Raw genomic sequence first — 12,020 nt, 5'->3', positions numbered from 1 at the left:
TTATATCTCATTGCTTTACATATGTGCTTTGGTTTTAATGATTCTATAAACATTGGTTATTTATGTCTCCCAGAAGTACAGTCATTTTAAACATCTTCCTTTCTGCACAGCTTGGTACACAGTCTTTTTCATTTTTCCTGGACTTGAGGTAATTAAACCAACCTGGTCTAGCTCAGACCACAAAACAATTTCACATTTTCTGCAGGATCTGTTTGCCCAAGCAGCTTTGGCGAAAGTCCTGGGACTTTTGACCTTTAACGTCTTTTTTTTTTTGTGCAGAAATGCCTAATACTTGGTTCTTGCACCTTCAAAATACCCTTTAAGTATAAAGCAATCCTAACAATACCACTGGGAGGTGGTTGATTTGCTTCATACATCTTTTAATCTGAAATGTGTGTATCTATCTCCTACCCCAATGTTCACTAATTGAGCCTACTCCCAGAAGTTAAGAAGATAACTTATTTTACTATATATTTTAACACATTAAATTATGAAAACAGATGTTCTTCTAAAGATGCTACTTTGAATTGTCATCTCAAGGTTGGCATTCCTTAGACAGCACAGACTCCATCTTAGCCTTGTAAAAACCTTAGAGGTCAACAAACTGTACCCTGGCCTGGATATTAACTAGGTAACAAAAACATTTTTCACACACACATTGACAACTGCATCTGTCATACATGATGACTTGTGCCAAATGCTGCCATCGGACCTGAAGGTGAACAACTTCCCCACCAGCCCTACCAGGAAAAGCCAGAGCATGGCTGTGCTCATTCTTTCTGCATGCTACCAGATCATTTGCTCGGCAGACACACCAGCCTAGCATGCTGCTGAAGAAAAAGGAAACAAGAAAAACCGTCTGAGACAGACTCAGATGTGTTGGCTAATCACCACAGTTCTTGTTAGCACAGCCGTCTGGAGGCACCATGGGTGTCTGGACTACTGCCGGCTTCAGAGACACCAGGGAAATGCGCTAACAGAAACCAATGGGAGTCATTACTCCCTGCCAGGCTGGGCCGTGACACCCTGCAAGCTGCATCCTCCCGGCCAGCTGTCTTCACCTCAGGCCCCAGTTTTCATCGCAGCCCAGTTATGTGCGAAATCGCAGCTACCGTACCTCCATATGAAACATTAAGGACGCCCTTTGTTCGAACAGCGGGAGGCAGCGTCTCACCCCACAACGTTCTCACTAAATAATTTAAGGCGCTTAATAGATCGGCCACGCAGGGAACGTGGGTTTCCGCGCCACCACCCGGGAACGTCAATCACTTCGCAGACAGAACCGACCGCTCTGCCGCGTCCTGGGACGGTAGCCAGATACCAGATTAACGCGCTGAACCCGACTTGAGCGACTTCCCACCTCGGCAACTCGCACCGCCTTTAACCGTCCCAAGACAACGGCAGACTTGTGGCCCTCCCCGGGGCAGGGCTGCCGGGAAGAGGGAGGGCCTGCCCGAGTCATCGTTTTGAGTGCCGAGCGGCGGCGGGCTGTGTAGCGTTGCGGTGGTGCCGATGGTGCTTATGACTGAGCAGGGGTGCGATACTGACGAGCCGAAGGTTGGGCGAGCTGCCGGCAGGCGGGAAAACAGGGGCGTTTTGCGGCTGTGAGTACTGCCTGCACCAGTAGGTACGGCCGACTGCCTGCCGGGACTTATGCGGGGGACGCGGCCCCAGCCCGGCCTGCCTCGCCGGAGAGAGGCGGCAACGTGAAGCTACTTGGCGGAGTCACGGTGGCCGCAGGGCCCTGTGGGGCGGCGCCGGTGGGGACGAAGGCCTCCGGGGCGGCGGGCGGCGGGCTCGGCAATGAGATGGGCGCTTCGGTGTTGTGGGCGTTTGCTTTGGTTTAAAGTTCATAGGGAAAAGTCACTAAGAGGTCTTTGCTTCCAGGTTCAAATTAAGCATGAACATCTCTGCTCAGCCGATGGCTGCCTTCTTCAAGAGGCAGCCCTGAGCACAAATTTGAAGCCGTACTTTTAGGAATAAGACATACACATAAGTAACTGAAGCAGTAAGACAGCAACCTGGAAATCGTTATCAGCTATGGCACAAGAATCCATCAGCCGTGCTTTATCACTTAATCTTTGTCACTTTCAGTAATGTGCTTGGGCTCCAATGGGAAACTGAACCTCTTTTCCGTGTGCTGAGAAAACCCAGAACTTCGTTGAAAGTTAGCACACCTTGATAGAGGCAAGATAGAGAAAGATACGAGTCCAATCTGACTTCTGTCCCGGAGAGAGACTGTACTGACCACTCTGGCAAGGTGGTGCGCACTCGCTTGCCTCAAAATGGTTCCCCGTCTTCTTGTCCAGCATCTACCTATGACTGACCTCCAGCTTTTTAACCCAAGACATACTGTAAAAAGTGGACAAAGAGATCAAAAGTCATTGATATTATTTGGGAAGACGAGGAGGAGGTCACAGACCTTACTAACCTGATGGTTCCAGAGGAAGTCGGGAGTTAAAGGCTGCCTCGCTTTCATTGGCATTTGGCTTCATGTGGAGGTTCTCAGGTTGTTTAGCTGCTTACATGCTATGGTAGTTACCATAGTATGAAAAGCTTGCTGCAGTCAAGCAGCTGTCTGGTTCTGTATTGGAGGTGCCAATTCGAGGATGCTGTTTGAGAAGTGAGATGTTTGTGAAACAAGAAACTAAAAAATCTGGGGATTTCTCAGCACACTCCCCCAAAATGTGCTTTCTTCCAGTCTGGGGTGATTCCCTGGCCCAGAAAACTTCTCTCTAAAGATGTAGTCATGAACAGCCTCCAAAATAAAGGACAGCAAGTTACTGGCTACCAGCTCCTTCTCTATAAACTCCCAAGTCTGTGGCTTGGGGTTGTTTTCTGGTATGAGTTGTGTGGTGTTTTTTTTTTTTTTTTTTTTTGGTTTTTTTTTTTTTTTTTTTTTTTTTTTTTTTTTTTTTGCGGGTGGGGGAATGGGGAAGGTGTTATTTGTGTTTGGTTGGGTTTTTTTTGTGGTTTGTGTGTGGGTTGTTGCTCTTGCTTTGATTAGAGTTTTTTGTTATTGTTGGATTTTTCCCCCAACTCTTGTATCTCTGGTCTCTAAGCAGGTGTATTCCCAAAGTACCTATCATAGTGAAATTTGTTGCCAGAAATAACTTGCTTCTTAAAGAGCACTGGGAATCAAACTGTCTTCTGAGTGTCCTTTATCCTGTTTGGTGTGGTCGTATCAGTGACTTTGCTATATGAATGAGGCCTAATTCCCCGATCTGGACTCTAGTCTTCTGAATTCAAGCCTTAGGTCCTGACGTTGCCCCTTCAGACTTGTGCCCATTAACTTAGTGAAAGTTGTTCAGGTATGCAGATCTGTACCTGACTGTCCAAAACAAGTGTATAGAAAGCATGATGTCAGAGACGTAGCATATATATGCCAGATAATCAGACTGGCCCTCTGATTTTCCCCAGGTGTTTCATCTTTCCATGCTGACTCAGCTACACTTGTAGAAGTGAGGTTGAGCTTATCCAGAGTGATAAGTGGAGAAGTCTCACTTGTTATGACTGTTTTTTTTTAGCAATCAGTTTTTGCTGTTCAGTGTGAGGTAGGTGTCAAGTGCTGTGTTCAGCAGTACTCACCTGGGTGGCAGGAGGGTAAAAAGACCAGGGTAGGCAAAAAACCTTGAAATGCCTTTTCTTTAACTGGAAAATTGCTTAGGCTTCTGCCTGCTGCAAACAAAGTTGTTGGAATTTACTTGCTTATCCCATTTAACTGGTAGCTGGATCATTCTGAGAAGCTGCTCTGTTCACTTGACTAAGAACCTCAGAAACCAAGTAAATTTGTCTTGACTGATGTGGCACTACAGGAGTAATTGCTCAGCTGAAGAACAGGAACAGAATCTTGGCTTCAGTTCAGTTAGAAGTGAACTCACTGTAAGTTAGATTCTGTAAATTAGAATGTGTGGTTATGGTGGTATTTTGTTCCCTTTTAGTACTTTCAGAGCTCATGCTGATCTCTATGTGAAAGAAATCCTAGTAGAATTATAGAGGTTCAAAGACTCTTATATGTGTGCTGTAAGTATATTTAAACTGTCTTCCAGTACAGGTAAAACTTCATAATTCAGTGGGCATCTGCTGCTGTCATAGGAGTGTCCATAGGAGTAGATGCTTCTGAAGGATTGAAGCTGAAGAAATATTCTAGTTTTAGGGGGGATTGTGGGTTTTGGTTGGTTTGATGGGGGGGGGTTTGTGTTGGCATTTTTTTTTGGGGGGGAGGGTGATGGAGGGTGTGGGATTTTGGTTTGTTTTGTTGTTTTTTTTTTTTTTTTCCCTATTGAATTGGGATTTTTATTAATGATTTCAAGATCTGAGAGGATTGTTTGACAGTGATTCAGGAACTTTGTTGATTCAGAAAACAGGTTTCTCTGGCTTAGTTTGCTATAGTTGAATCTTTGCAGAGTTTGCAGTGCATCTGTGTATGCTACAATCCTAGAGATAGCACTGTGTGATGGGCACTGTTACTATGCAGACAGAACAGCAATGTACTGAAAGTTCCTCTCAAGCAAATCAAAAGTGCCTGGCAAAGTGGAAAGCACCTTCAAAGTGGTGTTTCCTGACCATTAATTACATCCTGATATGGCCTCAGGCCAAAACGAAATTAATCCCTGTGTTTTATTTTGAGGGCATTTATTTTACATGCTCGGAAGTGGAATGTTTTGTTTGTGGTGGTGCTGGGGAACCTGCTTCAGAAGCTATCAGTGCTGCTGGAACAGCCAGTGGAACAGAGGTTATATCATTGCAAAAAATGTGCAGTACATTGAGGAGAAAAGCCAAGGTATAATAACCAGCATTTCCTATCCCATGTCAGAAACCTTCTGCTTCTACACGTACTTGTTTCTTTTGACATCAGTTGAATGTTTTCAGATTTCTGCAGTCAGTATTTGGCCGAGTGCAATTAAATCAGACTTAGCACAATGTGCTGAGTTACTGTGCGGTAAAATAACTGCTAGCATTAAGGGGTGCATTCTGTCCCTTTACAGCACAAGGCAATGTCTGCATGCTGAGTATAATTTATAGAAATGAGGAAACTAGGACTTAGTACTCTGACAGATATGCAAAGTTTTAGATTTTATTTTTTAGCAGTCATATATTGCTGATACTATGGAAAATATGGTGCTAAAAGCAGTGGAAAATGCTTATAGGCAAAGTGCATACTCCAGGGAAAAGAGAGAATGTTCTTTTAATGGTTGGTATGACGTGTTATGCTACTATAACATCTGTTTCTTAGTTTATCAGCTGATAAGTTAAAAAGATGATTATGTGAAGGTCAGTTACAACTCACTTTTTTTCTTACTTCAGAGAAATACAAATGAAGAAAAGAAAGGGGAGGTTATTTATTACTGATTCAGAGTATTATTTCAACGTGAATGCAGTTTAACTCCTTTTGGTCAGCCAAACTGCTGCTGCTTTTGTGACATGGAAAAGGTATAGGTATATGTCTATGTTAGTCACGTTCTGTACTTTGAGCAGATGAAAATGATAACATACATACCATCTTCTTTCATTCTTTGTTGGTAGTCCTTCCCTAGTTGGTGGCAACTTGTAGTTCATAATCTGAAATGAATGATAGGACTGCAAAATGAAACATTTTAGAAAAAGGCTTCCAGTCTGGACTACCCTTATGATGATTTTTTTTTTTTTTTTTTTTTTTTTTTTTTTTTGGTAGTTGCTCCTATTTTTTTTTTCTTTCTTCCTATCATTCTCACTTTGTTCACTGTACGTGTGTGGTTAAAGTATAAAACCAGCTTTTTAAAAACAACTCTGCAGTGTATGAATGCATGCTGTGAATCTCAACATCCTTTTCTATGTACCAAAGTCCTCACTAGCTAATCTGAAATACTCCCAAATGTGCTGCCTTCACTGGTTACATGCAGTCTCTAAGAAATGCTTATTAAGCAACATAATACTGTGGATGAGCTTTGAGCTGCGGGATTTATTGCTGCCATTTGACAGATAATGTGTAAATATAGTATCAGAGTATTGTCTCCTTGCTAATGTGTCCATACATGTTGCAGTCATGTGGTTAGAAATTAATTATGTGCTTATGTAATGATACTACAGCTAGAACTAATGGTCTTAATGCTCTGTGCATAGCTGTTGCCAAGTCCATATATATCCCTTCTAGTTAACTTTTTCAGATTGGTGTTACTGATCTTACTGGTGTTACCAGAGAGATCTTGCATTTGGTTCTCTTTACAAAAGATAAAATTTTGACATTTTTGATGAAAATTGGTAGATGTCTGGAGCCAATTAGGCTGATCAGCAAAAGTGACTTCAAATACTGTCATCACAGAGAGTTTCATTTCTATGGAGATAGTAGGAAAACAGTAGAAGTTATCTTGCCCTGTTTCTCCACTTTTCCTTGAAAATAAAGTTCTTGCTTTATAACATCTCTGACCTACTCAATATTACAGAAACAATATGTTTTCTTGCCAAAAATCTGTAAACAACTATTGTAAACATAATTTTTAAAAAATTTCCAGATAGTGCAAGGGTCAGTGGGAGAATGCAGGAGGACATGGGCCACTGCTCCCTGCCAGACCAGAGGAGACTTTTTGTAAAACAGCATAATGTGCTCTACCATGCTGAAGTGATTGTTCCAGAAATGAGGTTAAATACTAGGAGAACACTTGAATGAAGGAAAAAACAGGGATATTAGGGGTATGTAAATGCAGAACTGTTGCCTCTTCTTACTTACCTGGTAACTGAGCTTCAGTGCAGTACTGAACTATTCACTTCTGTCATAAATAACAGGCATAAACTTGCGTTCATGCAAGTTAAGGCTTTAATGGAGTTGCAGGAATCAAGCAATGTACAGGCCTGGGTGCGCAGGGAGGCTCTGCTCTACCCTGGTGCTCACCTTTTGTTTTCAGTTTTCTCTTTTTATATCCTATTCTATTACATATTCATTACTAATTCTAAGAAAAGGTTGGGTTTTGCTTATCAGTTCTAAGAATGGGAGGTGTCTCTTCCACGCATGTCTCTTTTTACTCGGTGGTCCCTCTGGTGGTCTTCAGGGATGAAGTAAGGGATCTTCCTCAAGTGTCTGCTCCTTGAACTCCAAACTAGTCCTCTGTTTGCTCATGCACAAAGGCTGTCTCTTCCACCTGCCTCACTCCTCCACCAAGCTTTCTAGCTTCTAATTATTTATTGCTGTTATCTTAAGCCAAGTGTATGCTTCTGTGATGGTTGTGCAAAGAGGAGTGCAGCTCCATTCAAACCCCCCCTTCCTCCCTGTCTGTGGCCTCTTGCCACGAATTGATCGGATCAAATATATATTTCTTACAATCCCCCGTTTGCTTTTTGATCAGATTGATTCATGTCGTGGTTTCAAATCGGACAATTACTTGCTCTAGAGAGTTTAACTCTCTATCTTTTAGCCTTTCTTTTGTCGCCTCAATAATCATTGTAGGTTGGGGTTTGGTTCTCTCTGGGTTATCGGATACAAGGGTCACTTGCATCCCTTGCACAGCCATCGTGATCAGTCTTACAAAACATGGAATGAGACAGGGTACAATTAATACCACAATCAACACTCCCCCTCCCACCAAGGCCAATTTAGTAAACCAATCGCTTACTCCCAGGTTATTCCACCAGTTCCCTAAGTTTACCCCATTCCAGGTTTGTACCGAAACGTGAGCAGTTTTCTTCATCTCTTTTACCAGTTGGTTAACAGCATTTCCTTCATCATCTATTTCCAGGCAGCAGATGGTTAGGTTGAATTTCCCACACACACCCACTTCATGAGCTAGTAAATAGTCTAATGCTAATCCATTTTGATATATTTACAATTAGTTCTACTACTGCTTCCAGTCTAATTATCCTATTAAGCATATATATTGGGGTTCCATAACCCCAAGATCCATCTTCTGCCCGTGTTGCAGGATTATAATAGGCAATGATTCTTTCAGGAGGCCACTTGTTGTCTTTCCAGTTTCCTATTTGGAGATCCCTCCTGGCCCTTCTTAACTCATCAGTCTCAGTATACAGCTGTACACCTAATCTTTCTCCCTTGGAGATAGGTAACAAGAAGAAGCTGGGTCTGATTGTTCCCAATACACGTGATCCTACCCAATTTTTTGGGTAAGTGAACATAGGTTACTCTCCCACATATCCAATAAAATCCACCCAGGGCTGACCACCCATTTCCAAATTCCCTATAAATTGACCAGCAGCTCCTTCCAATTTTACTGGTTTGTGGGACACACTGCTGCTTTCTGTTACCTCTCTCCACTTTCCAGGTGTTAGAATCAGAGATGTTCATTTCCATTGATTTCCAGGGCCATCGATCTTCTTGATTGGTACCTCCACAGACATAACAATTGGTTACATTCAATGATTTTGCAATATTCTCAGCCAAATTTACAAAAAGGTTTTTAGCAACTGTTGGAATTTCATACTTAACTCCTGATTCTATTTCATGATAAAATGAATGAAATACCAAATGTTGTGATTTTCCCTATGATACTGGCAGCATTGGCCAGGATCTTCTGGGCAAATCTATTTTTCTTGCCCACTATAATAACATCTCCACCCCATATTCCCACAGTTTGAAGCACCATCGTTGTCAGTAGCCTGGCAAGCATCAGAGGTTACCCACAGGGGCTGACTGCGGTTGGTGGTCATTTGGCTTCTTCCTAACAATTTCCCTTTCCCATCATTTGCCCTTATTTCTACCCACCATAGATAGGGAACTTCCTTTGGATCATAACAAGTGATTTTTCCCTTCTCATTACATCTGACATATTCTGTTTGGTTGTGATAACAGGGATCTAACTTCTGTCCTTTCCACTCGTAAATTGTATGGTATACCAATGTTTGAGACACAGTTTTGCCCCTCCGAGTTGCAGCAATGCAGTCACTGCAGTTCTGGTCTTGTTCCAGGGCTAGGAGGCTTAACCCGGATATGCACAGCAGAGGTCCGGTCAGGGCCATGTTACTCGGCGGTCACAGCCCAGAGGGGTTGCAGCCCTCAGCAGACCTTCTTCAGCCACAGCACTGGTTCCCACTCCGGTCTTGCCCTCTTTTTATTTCCTTGGGTGCCTCTCACTGCCCTTTTGCTTTTTCTGAAATATGTGTCTCAAATTAAAATAAAATCTTAAACCAAACAACCAAACAACAAAAACAAACAAACAACACCAAAAAAACCACAAAAAAACCCTAAAGAAAACAAAACCAAAGTCCTCCAATTTTCCCCCACTAAACAATCCCTCTTGTTTTTAACAATTTCAACACCTTTTGTACTGGTTCTGAAGTCCCAATTAGTCCCATAGGAGTGATGAGTGTTTAGAAATTCCACCAGTGCTTATCTTATTGCCTCTTTAGTGTCACTTTTGTTTCTCCTGGGTCTAAAGTCACTTGCCACTCCTGGACAGGTCCTTTTACTCATGAGGCGTGTGTTCATCCTTCTGCTGTTCTGATGGCCGTTTCTGTGGTGAGCAACACAAGAAAAGGGCCTTTCCACATAGTTAACAAAGTTTCTTCTTTCCAAGTCTTTATCAGTACCTTATCACCAGGTTTAATTTTATGGATTGCAAACCCCAGAGGTGGAGTTTGATCTAGCATCCCCCTATTTCTGGATGTTCTCATAATTCATTCAACTTTCCCTGAACTCTAGGGGTGCCACAGAGTGTGATATTCCCACGAAATACCTAAGATTTCTAATAGTTTCCTAATTATTTTTGAAGTGAAATGTGTCCCTTGATCTGAATCAATATGTTCCACTATTCCATACCTTGGTATTATATTTTCCAATAATACCTTTACCACCATATGTGCAGTTGCTCTGCTTACTGGGTAAGCTTCCACCCATTGGGTTAGGTGATCTACTATAAATAATAAATATTTTATCCTTCCCGCTTTAGGTAATTCTGTAAAATCTATTTGCACTCGTTCAAATGGTCGATATGCTGTTTTTCTCCCTTCCCGAGCTTTTTGCTTAAATACTGCCTTGTTTACCCTTTTACAGATTAGACATCCCTGTGTGATCTGTTTTGCTATATCGTATATCCCTACACACCCATACTGTTTCAGGAACTGCTCTCCTCATGCTTTGGTTCCCCAGTGGGTCTGATTATGCAGTGTTTGAAGAATTTGTCGGCTGCATGCCTTGGGCAAAATCTCCCTCCCGTCCGGGAGCTGCCACTTCCCATCTTTAAACTCTGCTCCCATCTTCTTGATCTTATCCTCCTCTTCCCCTGAAAACTTTTTCCCCATAAATGTGTTAATTTCCTGTTCTTGGTGAAGTGTATAGGTCCCACAAGGGCTGCCTTCACCTTGAACTGCAGCCTTTTGGGCCGTTATATCAGCCCTATTGTTTCCCCAAACTCGTAAATCAAATCCTTGTTGGTGGCCCTTTATATGTACTACAGCAACCTCCTTTGGTCCCCTTAGTTCCTTTAATGTCAGGGTTATCAATTCCTGATGGATCAATCCTTTCCCTTGGGTATTTATGAGTCCTCTTTCTTCCCATATTTTCCCAAATGTATGCACCACTTGCTTATAGTCTCCATCCTTGAAAAACAACCCACAAAGGTGAGGAATTTTTCTAAACTTCCAGAAAGAGTGGCAGGAAGTAATGTGCAAATTGCAGATAGACAGCAGGTAAACTCAAAGGTATAGAATGTAGAGGCAGACTGCCGTGTTCTTCCTCTGTGAATAGATTAGCAAAAAACTGGTTCCTTTATGAGAAACAACACTTCCTGATGCCCCTTCAAAAATCAACCATACTTAAGGCATATCCTCTGTGAATATTCACTCCTGTAGGCACCTCAGTCGTTTAATGTTCTGGGAATCTTGGTTTAGACTGCTTATGAAAGACAGACCACCTAGGCAAAATACTTTTGATGTAATTCTGTAGCTAGCTACCATTTACGCTACCTGAGTTCAAGAAGAGCCATGTAGATTTGTTAAGCATTTTTCTGGAAAGGAAGAAACATTAGAGTTCAAAAGTCCACTAAACTAAAGTATGTCTAAGGCCATTTTTTTGTTTGTTTGTTTTTTATTATGCAAAATTAATAATCTGTATTAATTTTGATGTCCAGGCAAAGATTGTTAATAACTGTGAAAATGGTTTATTAACACTAAAACTCACCAGAAAACTTATTCACAAAGGTTCAAAAAATGCATGGTTTGGAAATTTATACACAAAGGGAACAGGCAAAACTAGAACACATATTTCTTAAAGTGGCAAATGCAAATGTTATACTGGAAGAGAGGATTCTTGCAGTCAATTATACCACATATCCAACTAGAGGACATAGGAAGCTCCATCCTGTTTATGGCAGAAGGCAGTCAATGAGTTAGAAGAGGTTTTAAGTATTTACTCACAAAATGTTATCAGACAGTACCCAAAGCATGTGGAGGGGTTGCTGTCGGCAGTCTCAAAGCTGTTAGAGGCTTTGGAGTTTTCCGGGCTCTTTTTCTCAGGAAGCTGGGAGTCTATAGCATAGTCTCTGACCTGGTTGCTCTGATCCTGATTCAACAGAAGCCTTGCAGAGGGCAGGCAGGATGGAATGAGAGAGCAGCAGCAGGGACAAATAGAAGGGCAGAGCACACTGTGTTTACCTGCATATTTCTTTATCAATATGTGCCGAGACTAATGGACCTTTGGATGCAGAGTAGCCAATCAGAATGGCAGTTATCCAAGCTTGACCATATTAGGTAAAGCCATAGTCGTGTTTTACCTAAATTTGGGAAAAGTGTAGGCCTTGCATAAGGTAGGCACAAGCAAAGTGCGTGTAAATTGTTTACCACAAGATGTAAAACAAGTCTGGGCAGGCCAGAGTCCTTAGACTCAGTGACTCGAGGTTCTTTTGTCTTCTTTCCCGCAGTTGCTTTTTCCCAAAACAGAAGGAGGAAGAGCAGAAAAACATGCCTGGGCAAGCCAGGACATGTATAAGCCTATTTTGGGCCTATCAGGCCTACCATGACAGCTGTGACCAGCATAGGAGAGAGCAGATGTTGCCATGAAAGACAGCATGGGGCCGAAGGTAAAGGCATTTGGTGAAGAA

At 42.2% G+C, this 12,020-nt stretch overlaps 1 protein-coding gene across 1 annotated transcript in view; it reads left to right on the top strand.

Moving 5' to 3' along the window:
* The first annotated feature begins 1,450 nt into the window (after nt 1-1,450).
* GRAMD2B (GRAM domain containing 2B) overlaps nt 1,451-12,020 on the top strand; it is a 71,500-nt gene continuing 60,930 nt past the window's right edge. The window contains exon 1 of the mRNA XM_064139996.1: nt 1,451-1,604. Coding sequence (XP_063996066.1) covers nt 1,513-1,604 — 92 coding nt within the window. The 5' untranslated portion in view covers nt 1,451-1,512. The remainder of the gene's footprint in view (nt 1,605-12,020) is intronic.

The sequence above is a fragment of the Pogoniulus pusillus genome, chromosome Z (assembly GCF_015220805.1).
Source record: "Pogoniulus pusillus isolate bPogPus1 chromosome Z, bPogPus1.pri, whole genome shotgun sequence".
NCBI lineage: Eukaryota > Metazoa > Chordata > Aves > Piciformes > Lybiidae > Pogoniulus > Pogoniulus pusillus.
Note: the sequence above shows the minus strand (reverse complement) of the source record. Positions and strands in the feature narration are given on the sequence as shown.